The sequence below is a fragment of the Chrysemys picta genome, unplaced genomic scaffold, assembly GCF_011386835.1.
Source record: "Chrysemys picta bellii isolate R12L10 unplaced genomic scaffold, ASM1138683v2 scaf15, whole genome shotgun sequence".
Classification (NCBI taxonomy): domain Eukaryota; kingdom Metazoa; phylum Chordata; order Testudines; family Emydidae; genus Chrysemys; species Chrysemys picta.
Window position 1 is genome coordinate 116,375 of NW_027052722.1, and position 15,538 is coordinate 131,912.

At 44.8% G+C, this 15,538-nt stretch overlaps 1 protein-coding gene and 1 pseudogene across 1 annotated transcript in view; one reads left to right on the forward strand and one right to left on the reverse strand.

Annotated features, from left to right (window-relative positions):
* The window catches only part of LOC101937229 (paired amphipathic helix protein Sin3a-like), a 55,883-nt pseudogene extending 43,998 nt beyond the window's left edge, over nt 1-11,885 (forward strand).
* Nucleotides 11,886-12,214: 329 nt separating this feature from the next.
* LOC135977708 (class I histocompatibility antigen, F10 alpha chain-like) overlaps nt 12,215-15,538 on the reverse strand; it is a 17,609-nt gene continuing 14,285 nt past the window's right edge. The window contains exon 5 of the mRNA XM_065578956.1: nt 12,215-12,225. Within this exon, the coding sequence (XP_065435028.1) occupies nt 12,215-12,225 (11 nt within the window). The remainder of the gene's footprint in view (nt 12,226-15,538) is intronic.

A 15,538-nucleotide genomic window follows, 5' to 3' on the forward strand; every position in this document is an offset into this window, starting at 1 on the left:
CTACTATTGTGTCTAGTAAAGCCAAAACATCACTGGCCCTGCTGGCAGGATAAGGATTTTTTATTTTTCCTACCCAAGATAGGGCAGTCTTGAGTTCAAAAATCAAGCTGGGGTGGGGTTCTGTATTGTCAGTTTTGGACACAACTGAGTTTGATCCCATTATAAATCCCATCTGTGAAAGTGAAAAAGACTTTGAAGTGTAGAGTCTGTATTGGATTCAGGTTCCAACTCAAAAATTACTGTGTTCTACTGCCAGCCTCCTGGTCAGAAAAAGGAAGTGAGTGCACAATATTGAGGGAAGAAGGAGGATCTGGGGAACTACAGGCCAGTCAGCCTCACCTCAGTCCCTGGAAAAATCATGGAGCAGGTCCTCAAGGAATCAATTATGAAACATTTAGAGGAGAGGAAAGTGATCAGGAACAGTCAGCATGGATTCACGAAGGGGAAGTCGTGCCTGACTAACCTAATTGCCTTCTATGATGAGATAACTGGCTCTGTGGATGAGGGGAAAGCAGTGGATGTGTTATTCCTTGACTTTAGCAAAGCTTTTGATACGGTCTCCCACAGTATTCTTGCCGCCAAGTTAAAGAAGTATGGGCTGGATGAATGGACTGTAAGGTGGATAGAAAGCTGGCTAGATCGTCGGGCTCAACGGGTAGTGATCAATGGCTCCATGTCTAGTTGGCAGCCGGTTTCAAGCGGAGTGCCCCAAGGGTCGGTCCTGGGGCCGGTTTTGTTTAATAACTTTATTAATGATCTGGAGGATGGTGTGGACTGCACTCTCAGCAAGTTTGCAGATGACACTAAACTAGGAGGCGTGGTAGATACACTAGAGGGTAGAGATTGGATACAGAGGGACCTAGACAAATTAGAGGACTGGGCCGAAAAAAACCTGATGAGGTTCAACAAGGACAAGTGCAAAGTCCTGCACTTAGGACGGAAGAATCCCATGCACTGCTACAGACTAGGGAACGAATGGCTAGGTAGCAGTTCTGCAGAAAAGGACCTAGGGGTCACAGTGGACGAGAAGCTGGATATGAGTCAACAGTGTGCTCTTGTTGCCAAGAAGGCTAACGGCATTTTGGGCTGTATAAGTAGGGGCATTGCCAGGAGATCGAGGAACGTGATCGTTCCCCTTTATTCGACATTGGTGAGGCCTCATCTGGAATACTGTGTCCAGTTTTGGGCCCCACACTACAAGAAGGATGTGGAAAAATTGGAAAGAGTCCAGCGGAGGGCAACAAAAATGATTAGGGGTCTGGAGCACATGACTTATGAGGAGAGGCTGAGGGAACTGGGATTGTTTTTTCTCCAGAAGAGAAGAATGATGGGGGATTTGATAGCAGCCTTCAACTACCTGAAGGGGGGTTCCAAAGAGGATGGAGCTCGGCTGTTCTCAGTGGTGGCAGATGACAGAACAAGGAGCAATGGTCTCAAGTTGCAGTGCGGGAGGTCCAGGTTGGATATCAGGAAAAACTATTTCACTAGGAGGGTGGTGAAATACTGGAATGCATTACCTAGGGAGGTGGTGGAGTCTCCTTCCTTGGAGGTTTTTAAGGCTCGGCTTGACAAAGCCCTGGCTGGGATGATTTAGCTGGGAATTGGTCCTGCTTTGAGCAGGGGGTTGGACTAGATGACCTCTTGAGGTCCCTTCCAACTCTGATATTCTATGTTTCTATGATTCTATGAGGGGGGGCCAGAGACCACTCTCTTGAATAATAGTTATAACGGGCAATTTCAACTCCCCACATATAAAATGTCAACCTCTGGAGAAGGTGAGGAGAAGGAGTTTTTCAATATTTTAAATGATTGCTTCTTGTAATAGCTAGTCTGTAGCTACACAAGAGGAGAGGTTATTGATTTAGCCCTGAATAACACTTAGATTCTGAATCAAGAAATAACTATGGTCAAACCATTGAGTGGTAGCGATCACAATATATATCAGTCCAGCATCCTTGGTGGAAGGGATCATACCAAAAATTAGTACTGTGATATGAGACGTAGGAAAGTGGAAGCTAAGTCAAAAATTGGACACTTTTACAATCTTTAAAGCATAGGTTCCTGATCTATAGACTACAGGTCGTCAATGTGGTCTTGAATAGAAAGAGAGGTGGTTGACAGAATCTTCTTATACAGCCTCAATCTCTGCTATGAATTGAAGCAAATATGCCATTACTGTATATTGAAAAACTAACAAATCCCCCACCTAGCTGGAATTCTGTGTAGTGGTCACCCTATCTCAAGAAGGACATCTCAGTAATAAAGGACTCAGAAATGAGCATGGGGGGGAAGATGAGGCATGGGAAGACTGTGAGAAGTGATTGATGGTAATGAGACTGTTTAGGTTTGAGAGATAGTGGTATCAGAGGCATTTTTACAGAGGTATACAAAATCTGATTGCTGCTGCTATTTACCTTTTCATATACGGACAAGGGGATATGAAAATGTGAAAATGAAAGGCAGGAAATGTAAAATTGATGAAAGGAAGTTCTCTTCTCTAGTACCATCTGTGTAGGACGTTTTCTCTTGTGTCTTAGAACCTTAGCACAAGACTTTCCGAACTTCCTTAGCTCTTCCTTTTTTTACCCTTGAGGGCAGCCATGGTAGAGTGGAATAAGAGCCAACCCCCTAGTGGTTACCACGTGTCACTCTTGAGTTTAAGTGCTGTCTTCCACCCAGTTCCTTGTTGAGCATGGTCAGTGAGCTGTAAAGAGAAGGTGGAAATTGAACTACAGTATTCAAAGAATGTGCGGAATGTGCCCCTACTAAACCGGCTGAAGGGGATAGTCCATAAATGAATGGAAACTAACCTTTGTGTTCTTTATAGCTTCTCTGTCCTCCTGGCTGGTTCTGGATTTACACAGCAAGAGGCTACAACAGCATTTTGATGGAACCGTGTCATCATACTTTTCCACTTTCCCGTTACATCTCTAACAATGTAGAACAAAGGATAATTAGAAATGAAAGTAATTCCCTTTAGCATTGTAGTTGCAGATTGTCAGATCTTTATTATGGCGGCTCCCCAATGTCCCCGTCAGAATTGGGGCCCCGTTATACAAATGCAGAAAGAGAACTCATGTCCGGAAGGACTTGCTTTTATGTTGCATCATGTTGAGGACATCTGCAGTCTCTAGCAGGTTCTCTACTGAGGCAGGGCATAATGTGAGAACTAGACGTAAAGAAACAAGAGATGAAAGGAGAGGGGTAAGACTATGAGAAGGTGCTCTTAGACACCAGGGTATGGATATGGTATGAAAACTAGATTAGAGGAGGGATATAGGTTTGCGAAGGGACTGCCAAGTAAGAGGTACTTCTGGGATCTGTGTGCTTCTAGACTCCTGGAATGTTCAGCAATTATATCTCTGCAAAGTTCCCATGTCTTGTCAAAAGTATGTAGGCTGCCTAGATGTAAATTGTGATTCCTTAATCCTCAGTGAAGAGAAAGAGCTGTTTTTTCCATTATGTCAAGATGTGAGAGGTCGAGGGTTGTCTGATTCCCAACTTGTGGTGTTTTTCCTTTAAACATGATCAAGTTGGTTACAGTGCACTCTTTGTGAAGTGACAGAATGGACTTCTTTCTTCTAGGCTAGGTATAAGCTGGCTGAGAGGTTCAGAGTTTTGTGTATGCCTGTGTTGCATGGGGTGAAAAGAATATCTAGTTACAGGACCATAACAAGTATCAGAGAAGTTTGAGAGCTCTGAAATGTCTGGCAAGTGGTTAAATCCATGTATTAAATAAATTATGGGATGTCACAGATACCAGGGACTCTTTGGGGCAGCTGGTTACAACAGTTGAGATTTCTGTTATTTGTAACTTCTCACAAAGCAGAATTCTGGGATATTGACAATGAACCCAGACCCAGTCCTGGGACTCTGTAGGAGGTATACGGGGGGGGGGAAAAAAGTTTGGTTTATGTTCTGTTGAATGCCCTCATCATCACCCTGCTTAGTGGGGTATAGCCATGCATTTGTGGCCTATTTAACCTTCTGTAAAATAACATAGCCACAAAACCAATCTAAAGATTCATGGCCATTCCTGGAGAATTTTGCTATGCACGTTGTACCTCATTTGAAGTCCTTCTGAAACTTTCTGCTGTTTCAGTGGGCAATGGGCACTGAGCAGAAGCCTTACTGCCTCCAGCTTGTCTGGTCTAGGTTTTTATCCTACACCCATCAATGTGGTATCTTAGCATCTCGCAGCTTCTGTTTTGTTTTTTGTTGCTGCTAAGGTTAAAGATGAAAGAGGAAGAGTGGCGAGAAGCCCAGAGAGGATTCAACAAGGTCTGGAGGGAGCAGAATGAGAAACATTACCTGAAATCCCTGGATCACCAGGGCATCAGCTTCAAACAGAATGACACCAAGGCCCTGTATGCAATATGTGTAGGCCCTTGACACCAGAACTTGGGTTGTTGTGATGGATAATGTGAACTCTGGCCCTTCCCCCATAGGGTTTGGGGTTGTAATGAAAGAGGAAATCCAGTTCACTGGCAGTGCTTTGTACAAGGGTCTTAAAGACGTGGTAAGTTGCATATGTGAGACTCACCCATGCTCTGTGTATTTTGTCTTCCTCCCTCAGAGGCAAGAGCAGGCATCAGAAGATAATGCTGGAGTACCCATAGGCCCACACCTGTCACTAGCCTGAGGACAGGCAAATCCTGGAGGATGCTGCTTCTCTTTATCATCCACCACGTGAAACAGCAGACAGGAATTCAGAAAGAGGACAAGTACAAAATCAAGCAGATCATGTACCATTTCATTCCGGATATGCTGTTTGCTGGGTGGTGCGAGCTCTCAGACGTGGAGGAGGAAATGGATGTGGATGAAGCCACTGGGGCTGCGAAAAAGCACAACGGAGTTGGGGGCAGCCTCCCTAAAGCCAAGCTGCTGTTCAGCAACACAGCGGCCCAGAAGCTATGGGGGGGGGGGAGGGGCGGAGGGGGGATGAAGTGTACAACCTCTTCTATGTCAACAACAACTGGTACATCTTCATGCGGCTTCACCAAATCCTATGCTTGCTGCTGCTGAGGATTTGCACCCAGGCTGAGCGGCAAATCGAAGAGGAGAACCGGAAAAGGGAATGGGAGCGGGAAGTGCTAGGCATAAAATGAGACAAGAATGACAGCCCAGTGTGTGGATCTGGTACTTGATCTGTTTCCTGGTGTCTTGAGGAATCTGTGTTCCTCCCTCTCACCTGCCTTTAGGTCTTGTCTCTGTAAAATCCAGTACCTGCATTTTGGTAGTTTCCAAAATGTGAAATATAAGGATGCTGGTGGGTACTGAATGTAGCACAGCATGTTATCAAGGAGGAGATCTCTAGACCTGACCCTGGGGCTTGGAACATCCTACTTCATGGGGCTGTGGGGGAGAGGCGTGGTATTTTGTATTGCTTTAACACTCCTTGCCAGCTGAATTTCTTAATTTTGGGTTGCGCTATTTTTCTACCTCATGAATTTACAAGTTACAGGATAAAAATCTTCTCTTGCCCCAAGCTTGTTATAAAATATCTCAGAGGAGGAGTCAGCCCCTGGCAATTGACAAAGGAGTCAGTTTTGGCTCTGGTATTAAAAAGTGTGTCTCCTTTTAAACTGGTGTTCAAATGATTTACCGACTAAAGAAAGCAGGGCAGGCCAAACCCAAGTAAGTCCAGGCAGTCCTATGTAGACCAGTAAAGAGCCTCCTTGATCTTCCATTTTCTGTTACAATGTTCATGTAATCTGAGTGGTCTCAGCAAATATATGTATTTAGAATTCTCCAAGGGCTGGTTTCCTTAGTGGTGATAATGCTACAGTACTAAACTGCCTATGGCTGCCTGTTTCCGGCCAGCTAAAACCGGAGTAAAGTAGCTAATTTGGATTGAAGCAAAGGAGGAAGTGTGGACAGTCTTTGTTGGCCTTGAGGGATGCAGAGGTGTTTGAACCTATAACAATTAAAAACAAACAGAAAACACAGAGAACTTTTCAAATTCCCTTTAAATTGGCATTGTTCCTTAACCAGTATTTTTAAAAACTTTATTTTCATCTTCCCTTGATGCCTATACCGCAGTGATGAGTGTTAGTTCAAAACTGGGTGTACCCTGAATGGCTTTTTTCATTTTCCTCCCCCTTTTACTATGTTTCTGCTACAGCCCACAAAACCTTTTAGAAGCTACATTAGCACATTCAGCTTGGAAAGGCGGTAACTGTCTGTGTAGCTTGCTCTGGATAAGGTGCTGGAGAAACAGGAGACCTGGGTTCTAGTTCGAGCTCTGCTACTTAGTTACTATGTGACCTCAGGCAAGTTGCTTCCCCCAACCCCCTTGGTCTCTGTTTTACATTCTTCAAGGCGGGGCCTAATTGGTTGTGTGTCTGAATGGTGGCAAGCACAGAGGGGTCGCAGATATAGTTTGGGACCTCTGGGTGCTAGTGAAATACAAGTTAATAATAATGTGCAATGCGTATATTTCATAAGAGCCTTAGGACATATCTGCGTTCATATCTTTTTGGTGAGGTCTCTGCTTTAATGGTGTGCATAATGTTGTTTTGGTAGCAAGAACCTCTTTAGTTCTCTTTAGTTCTGAGAATTTTACCACCTCTGCCCTCCTCCGTGAGGCCTCTGACGGGTTACAGACCTGGCATTAATTTGAAAAGCTCTCATTTAAAGTCTTACAACGTTGTTCCTCATTTTATTGACCATTCTGGTAATTCATCAATTTGTCTGAGACCTTCAACATGTGGCCCTTTTGCTCCCAGAACTCATAGTGGGCCTGTAGGAACTGCCTTTGAGGGGTGTTACAATGTAGTTCATGTTACACCTTCTCTTCCTCTAGTGGATATTGATGTGGAGGATTACTACCCAGCTTTCAGAGGGGTAGCCGTGTTAGTCTGTATCAGTAAAAACAAGGAGGAGTCCTTGTGGCACCTTAGAGACTAACACATTTATTTGGGCATAAGCTTTTGTGGGCTATAACCCACTTCATCAGATGCATGGAGTGGAAAATACAGTAAGCAGGTATAAATATACAGCACATGAAAAGATGGGAGTTGCCTTACCAAGTGCAGACTGTCCTCCACTGTCCAAGAGATGCCTAGTGTCAGGTGGGACCACATTTGAAGTGTTCTCTTGCTCTTAGAAAACCTGAAGCATTTGTAAACACAAGGACCAAAACTGTAAGGACTCTTGGAAAAGGTTCTGTATTTCTTTTGAATAACAACTTGCTTCTGGATTTCACACACGCTGGCTGGCTCTTGAAGCTGGTATATTTGTGGTTTTCAGCTGCTTGTTGTCACTTGAACTCTGTAAGCCCAAGTGTCGACTCTCACATGCTGGCTACCTCGATGATCCAATTTCTATGGAGAATTGTTAAGCACAAATTAGAGTATAAAGACAGGGCTAAAAACAAGTTCTTAATTTCAGTTTTGACAGGAAATCGGCAGTCAACCGGCTCTTTATTTAAATTTGGGAATATAATTAATATTTAGAATTTGATTTAATTATTTTTAATTTCCCCTCCACAAACAACCAACTAATCAACCTTTGGATTTGGTGTAGCGATTCCATGGCAAGAGAACTGCCTAACAAGCCCTTCCTGCGTACCTCGATGGTCTAAATCTTTGCCAGCTGTCAGGCATTTCCTTCATAATGCTCACTTAAAGGTTATTAATCCGTACTTACTTTGTATGTGTAACTGTACTTTGCCAGCATCATTATTTATTTTAAAGGACACAATGTTTTCCAATGGGTGTAGTAGTAATTCACAGTAGAAGAGGCTACTATGTTCATAACCTAAATAATTGTTTTTTAGTTTTAAAACTTAGATGGCTAGAATTTTTTTTTTGCTGTGGTTTGACCAGGCAGAGGTTTGAAGCAGGAATTTTGAAGGGTATGTTCATTTCTAATCTGCATTGATGGACATATTCTTTAGCTGGTTCTGAGACTTGCGTGGTGCATAGTGGAGAAGAACTGGAAATCTGACCAATTCTGCCACAGCGTATATGTATGCAGGGGAGATAAAATAGTTTCTCATCAATTATAGCTTTTGACATAAGTGTTTGCATGCAAACATGTAAGTCTAGAAGTGCAGGCAAATGATGAAGGCTCAGCCTGGCTTGTTTTGATTAATGTCAAACTCTGCTTGTTGCCACATGGAGAAGTTTATTTTGGAGATTTTCTTAGTGTTCTCTTTTGTCTACGGCCTGACTGCAGAAGGCAGGTTGTCCATAGTGCACACTAGTGCAAAGCCCTCTGACTGACTTGGGTTGGGGAGAGGGGGCTACTGCAGTATACAGTGCACCAAGTCCAGAGGCATTTAAAACCACTTCACTAACTCCTCTTCTCTGTGTCCTTCCTGCTCCCAGCTTCAGCACACAGTGAGTGATGAGATCTGCCTGCAGGTGACAGAGCTTTACCTGTCGGAGAATAGCAACGGAGCTACCGGAGGCCTGCTGTCCTCACAGTCATCTCGGGCCCTTGTGGAGGCCAAGTACCAGCGCAAAGCCGAGCAGCCCATGTCAGACGAGAACTGTTTCAAGGTAAAAACCATATCTGCCTGCAGTGACGCTTGGAGGAGGACTCCTGGAGGAGCTTGCTGAGAGAGGAGGGGAAGTACGAAAGCTCGCTGAGAAAGGAGAATGGGCTCAGCTTTTCATTTTACGTAACTCTCCAAATATCCCAAGGACCTCTGGACACCTGTGTGCTCCGCAGCTCTCCTAGAGCTTGAGAGGGCGACCTGATTGTGCATTCTAGCCTGGTGGAGCTGCCGAGTACCTGCTCTGTGACTGTCGGTCTTAATATAGCCCTTGGCGGGGCTTGCATCCATCCAGACAGGAACTGTAGAACGAACAGGAAAAACAGAAGAATATTTCTATAAAGAGTTCCTCGGAAATGGGACATTTGCAAGGAAGATGGAAAAATACGTATCCTGAAGGAAAGCTGGGATTTGTCCCTGTATTTCTCAGTGTCCCAAAGCCAGAGTAATACTGTATTGAGTGATTGCTGCCACTAGGCTTTTAATCTCTGTCTCTCCCTCCCTCCCGTGGGGTGGGTCACTGACGCTTTCCGCCTTTTTCTCCATCTCATCCATTGTAGACTGTAACGGTCTCTTACTAATATTTGTCACCTCTGCGTTAAATAAACCTGACTCTCAGTTCAAATCAAATTCATACTTCTCGTCGCTGTGAAATCAGAAGTGGCCGGGCCCATCTTGAACTAGTGAAATTCATTGATAATGGCTTTGATATTTATAGGGCATCTCTGTGTTCCCGATGAGAGTCTCAAAATAAGCAGGGAAGCAAAGAATTGAAACTGCACAAATTGATCAGAAAACAGCATGCTGCTAAAAGGGGTCCAGCTCCTTGCTTTGCCTTTATAAACATCCCAATTTCGAGCAAACTCTGTGGGTAACAGAGAGATTTTTTGTGATCGTTAATAAAATACCAACTGTTCACTGCAGCAATTCATGCTTTTTTCTTCCACCTCTCTTTAAGTATGTCATGGTTCTCTATCCAGGAATTCTCTTCTGCCCATATATGTAGAATAATTTCTTTATCCTTTTACACTCTGTTAGATTAGCTCCTTAGTGATCTAGAACTTTCCACTCATTGTCAAAACTCCTTCTGTGTTCAGATTGTGTAACTGGGGCTAGTATCCTACCGTTGTTCCCAGCAGAGTGGAAGGCACAGTATTATGCTGGAGAGTTGCATAAAGTTTATTATCAGAGGGGTAGCCGTGTTAGTCTGAATCTGTAAAAAGCAACAGAGGGTCCTGTGGCACCTTTGAGACTAACAGAAGTACTGGGAGCATAAGCTTTCGTGGGTAAGAACCTCACTTCTTCAGATGCAAGAAGTGAGGTTCTTACCCACGAAAGCTTATGCTCCCAGTACTTCTGTTAGTCTCAAAGGTGCCACAGGACCCTCTGTTGCTTTTTATAAAGTTTATTGGATTTATTTTTCTGAATAATTGGTTACTAAGTCTCCTTCCGCATTCTGCTTTGTAGCTGATGTTCATTCAGAGCAGAGGCCAGGTCCAATTAACCATCGAGCTGCTGGACACCGAAGAGGAGAACTCGGATGACTCCGTAGAGGCAGAGGTAAGAGCCGATTGTCCTTGGCGTTCAGCTGCAGCTATTAAGAATGTAAAGTTTAAATGGGGGTATAACTGGATGAAGATGGCAGAGCTGTCAGTGTTTCAGATGCTATAGTTTATGACCTGCTTCTCGTCCTACAGGACACATTCATTCTGTGACACAGTGCACTCAGTGAATTGGGTTGAACAAGCCTTGTTGGCATCTCTTATTAAGAATTTAAAAAACCAGACAGTGCAGGTGCATATAGGGGGAGCATTGGCCTGCTAAACCCAGGGTTGTGAGCTCAATCCTTGAGGGGGCCACTTAAGGGTCTGGGGCAACAATCAGTACTTGGTCCTGCTAGTGAAGGCAGGGGGCTGGACTCAATGACCTTTCAGGGTCCCTTCCAGTTCTGTGATCTAGGTATATCCATCCATGGGGGGAGAGTGAGTGGGACCTGTGTGAAATATATGGAGTCTCCAAAGGTTGCTTTTCTTTCATCCACTTCCAACCAAACCCCTTCAGAGTTGGGTTTGAATTGTTTGATTTGGCAGATGTTGGTTAACCCCTTGTGTTCTGTGCCCAATTTCAGCGTTGGTCAGACTACGTAGAGCGGTACGTCAACTCTGATTCTACCTCTCCCGAACTTCGGGAACACCTGGCCCAGAAGCCGGTTTTCCTGCCAAGGTGAGTGAACAAGCTGTGGCTGTGAAAAGTGACACACAGACCACAAGTACCCATGTCAGCAGAGGGAGAAAATCTTACTCCTTCACAGTGTTGGCTATTGCAGTCTCTTGTTTGTTTTTAGTACTCTGCCACTTTAGAAGACATTAACCTGGGAGTAGCATATAGAGACACAGTGCTGCTGTTTATTCCAAGAGCCCACCCTGGGCTCCTGCTCTCCAGTGACTGAGAGAGAGCATAGTCCACAGGCTGCAGAGAGGTCAGGGTTTGGGGAGTCACCAGCCCCGTTTTTTTTTTTGGCAATCCTGCCTTTGCTTCCAATAGCCCTCTAGCTGAGTGCAGAAGGTGCTGAGTCAGTGCTTTTCACTAGCAGGAAGTTGGTTGCAAAACAGCTTTGAAAGGCCCTCACTCTCTGTAAACAGCTGAGATCAGTGGGTTGGCTTATGGTAGACACATGAGCCTAACTGACTTTAATTTGTGACCATTCCACTCTGAGCAATACTTTGGGTTCCGAAGGGCTGGCCTGGAGCCACCAGATATGCCCAGCCTAGTGGACAGAGGATGAGCACTAATCCCAGCAGGGATTCTCTGGTTTACAGGAACCTGAGGCGGATCCGTAAGTGTCAGCGTGGTCGGGAGCAGCAGGAGAAGGAAGGGAAGGAGGGAAACAGTAAGAAGTCCATGGAGAATGTGGAGAGCTTGGACAAGCTGGAGTGTAAATTCAAACTGAACTCCTATAAGATGGTGCACGTCAGGGGTCGGCAACCTCTGGCACACGGCTCGCCAGGGTAAGCACCCTGGGGCCGGGCCAGTTTGTTTACCTGCTGCGTCGGCAGGTTTGGCCGATCGCGGCTCCCGCTGGCCGCGGTTCGCCGCTCCAGGCCAATGGGGGCGGCGGGAAGCCGCGGCCAGCACATGCCTTGGCCCGTGCCACTTCCCACAGCCCCCATTGGCCTGGGACGGCGAACCACGGCCAGTGGGAGCCGCGATCAGCCGAACCTGCCGACGCAGCAGGTAAACAAACTGGCCCGGCCGCCAGGGTGCTTACCCTGGCGAGCCGCGTGCCAGAGATTTCCGACCCCTGGTGTACATGATCAAATCGGAGGATTACATGTACAGAAGGACTGCTCTGCTACGTGCTCAGCAGGTAGGAGTTGAGTGAAAGGAATGGGATGAGCAGCTGGTGTTTCCCTGAACCTCTTGCTCCCAAAGGGCATCTGGGGAGAGTCAGATAAAGTGTCCGGGGTGGGGGAGGGAGGGGTTGTTCTCCTGTAACATTTAGTAGTCTTCATATTGCTTTGAGGACTGGACACGACATAGTTTAGTCCACTGGACGCTGTAAACTTCCTCTGAATGTTCCTGAGATGTAACCCTTCCTTTCCTCCCCCTCCATTTCCCAAACTCTCCTGTTAGAGTAGACAGCTCTTAGCATCCTTTTACTCGTAGGTTTCTTGCCTAGGGGCACCTCACATTGGTTGCTAATCCCCCTTGTTAGGGTGGGCCTAAAAAAGGGGATAGCAAAGAACTGAAATGCTGAAAAACTGACCCGTGTTCTGACATAGCCCTCCAAGCTCATCTCATCAAGGAGCTGTGCCTCGACACTGCAGTCACTGAGAATGGGAGTCTAGGGTTGCTCCCGGGCAGCGGAGCACTGCAAACGAATATACCAGCTGCTTGAAAGTGCTGGGTGTGGGACTAGGATAGCCGCAGTGATGTCATAATTACAGAAAGGTCCAAGGTGGATAAAAATTGGAAGACTTTTTTAAATATTAAATAAAATTCCTTTTTAAAATTTTTTGTTACTTATAAGTTTTTCTTTTTTAAAAATGAGCCAGTTTAAAATGAAATCAGAATTTAATACAAAATATGTTGAGGCCTAAACTTAGAAGATTATAATAAGAGAAATAAATATGCTGAATCCATGACCCTCTCTTAAAAAACAAAAAACAAAACCACCATTTTCTAACATACTAAAAGTGTTTGGTTAATAAGAATCTGAAAATATAGTTATGGTGTACACTTCTAGGTAGCAAACAAATGTACCAAATCTACTGTAAAGTGTCTATTTAGTTGTAAGTCAAGGTGTTTTAATGGGTATATCAACTAATGAGTGCATCTTTCTTTAGAAAACAGCTGAAATACAAATGCTGATTTAAATCAGTCCACCCTGGAAATGTCACAATGCATATTTTCCCAGGACTCAGAAGTTCAGGTTCTAACAGAATAGCACAGCTATGGGAATATGTGTAGTAGTTACTGGGACTGACTACTGTAATTAAGTCAGTGTTAAACTTAACTAACTCTTTCTTAAATTACTCATAACTCAGATTCCTTTTTGGTTTGAAATTTCTTAGGCTCTGTTTCGGTCCAAAAATAACTTTATTTTAGTGGGGGTGCCGTGTGCATGCGCGCATGTGCTGTGAGAGGTTGGGAACAAATATATCCGTCTCAGCACTCCCCTCTTCTATTCCAGCTGGAATTCTTGCACGCACGTGAGACTGTTTCTGTATTGTTTTGTATAAACCCCTGCATTGAAGGCTGAACACAGTCTTGCATCACCTGACACTGCCATTAATCAGGGAAAAGATATGAGAAGCTTAGCATTATTGCAGCGTTAGGGTGTTGTGGAAGCAAAGAAAGAACTGACAAGAAGGGGATGCAATACATGACAGTTCGTTAGCAAGAGTCAGGCTAACTGTAACCCTGGTAACGCGAGATTTATAGAAGCGAAGATTGTGTGAGGCGGGTGAGAAAGAACTGTGTAAGAAGTCATTATGACCTAGTATAGATAAGGTGTAGAAGACCTTGTGTAAATAAAGTATAGAAAATATTGTATGTTGGCAAGAGTCAAAACAAGTAAAGAAATAAAATATCAAGATGGCCTATGTATAAACAAAATGCAACTGTTGCTCATTATTGTCTGTAACAAAAGGTATAAATGCTTGCTGTAATTGTTTACCTGTTGAGAGACCTGCTTAGCTCTCTCCCTCTGCGCAATTGTGCGAGTTAATAAAGCATCTGACTTGCTATACCTAAACAAATAGTGAGAACTCTGTTTTTCTCCGACAATTTGGGGGCTCGTCCGGGATGGCAACGCCCGCAGAGGCACCGGTAGCTGCTACGGATCGTTCCCCTTTGAACCCCATGGCGCCACAATAGAAGTAGGAGACCTTTTGAAATCTCTATTGGAGTGTCGGAGGAGGACTGTCCGTGGGGCCATCTGTCCCTGTTGGGCTCACGCCATCCGAACTTATTGACTGTGCAGCAAGGTCAGATGCTGAGCGGCTTAGGGGAATTGTTGCCGCCCCCTGTATGCATATGCGAGGTGCATAGGTATGCACCGGTGTTGAGGGGTTGTTACCGCCTCAGGAGGGGTTTTTACCGCCTCGAGTAATGCATCGAAGTACTTAGTAATAGTACCTGAAAGTACTTGAGAATAGTACCTAAAATAAAGCCTTGGTGTGTGTGTGTGTGTTTGTGTGTGTGTGTACACCAGTGTGAATTGAGTGTTACCGGAAGACGCCCAGAGTACTCTGCGAAGTCTTTTGGCTCGTGACCAGAACTACTCTAATGCAAGCCCGGTAACTAGAGGATCTTTTAAGAGATCCGACCCACGGTGGGCTAACTCGGCCTGGCATCGTCCGGCGAGGAGGCTACCTAGGTCTAGGAGTGTGTGAACCCATCTTCCCTCCCCTTTTCCTCTCCATGTGAGCCACTGACAGTCTGATCATCTCACTGGATGCAACAGAGTAAGCGGTGCCATCTCTCTGAAACTAGCCGACGCTCTTTGCTGAAGGGAGGTGTAGGAGGGTCGTGGCCATCCTCGTTAGTCTCTCCTGTGTGAATACCCTGTAAAGAGAGATCCTTAGTTTATGTGCCGCTAGCGCGGACAGGGCATCCTCCTCCCTGTGTGTGTGATTGGAAAATGAGTGGGGGACAGTCTAAAGATTCCCTCTCACCCACTAAAGGTACCCCAGCTTATTTCATGTACATACATTATAGTACTAAAACCTGCAAGTATTTAAAAAATTGAAATCATTACACGCGTAAAAATTCATCTAAACAATGCCCACTAGAAAGTACCTTCAATCTAAATAAAATCATACATCTCAGAGGAGCTTTTAATCACCAAAAAGCCTCTGACACACAATGGGAGCAATTTGTCTATTGAAAAAAAGAACGAGTTAATTTAAAATTCAGCTTAGTCCAGAGATAAAGAGAAAGTTAATCTGCGTTCAAAGTCAAGAATCAATGCAAACCAAGCTAAGTACAAAGAAAAACTGCTTTCAGCCCCAGCTAACTGTGAAAAAATATAGACATAGTCAAACCAAAAGCAATACAAGTTACAGTGCTGAAATTACATTTGCAAAGCTTAACTGTCCAGTGAGATCCAACAGTCTGCCTTTGCGACCCTGGAGCTGGCGTGGTTTGGGGAAGCTGAAGAAGCCACAGGCAGCCGGCCTGGACTAGAATCACTGAAAAAACGCCCCAGGAGACCTCAGGGTGTAAAAGAACTGCCCTCCCAAGAGAGGAAGCAAGTTGGAGATTGCACAGCACCTTCTCTGAACGTTATACACAGACGTGGCCAGTCTGGACGTACGTGTGTGAGTATGAAAGTGTGCCTACTCTCAGCCGCAGTAAGTCTGAGAACCAAAAAAAGATTTAGCATTCCTCTTTCCACCCCGGCTGACCGGGAAGAGTGTCAGGTGGATCTACCCCAGTCGTAGCAGGACTGGGCAATAAAAAAGTTAAAAAAAAAAGTTGTGTACTTGATAACTAAAATTAAGCAATTAAGAGCATAGATCATGAACCAGG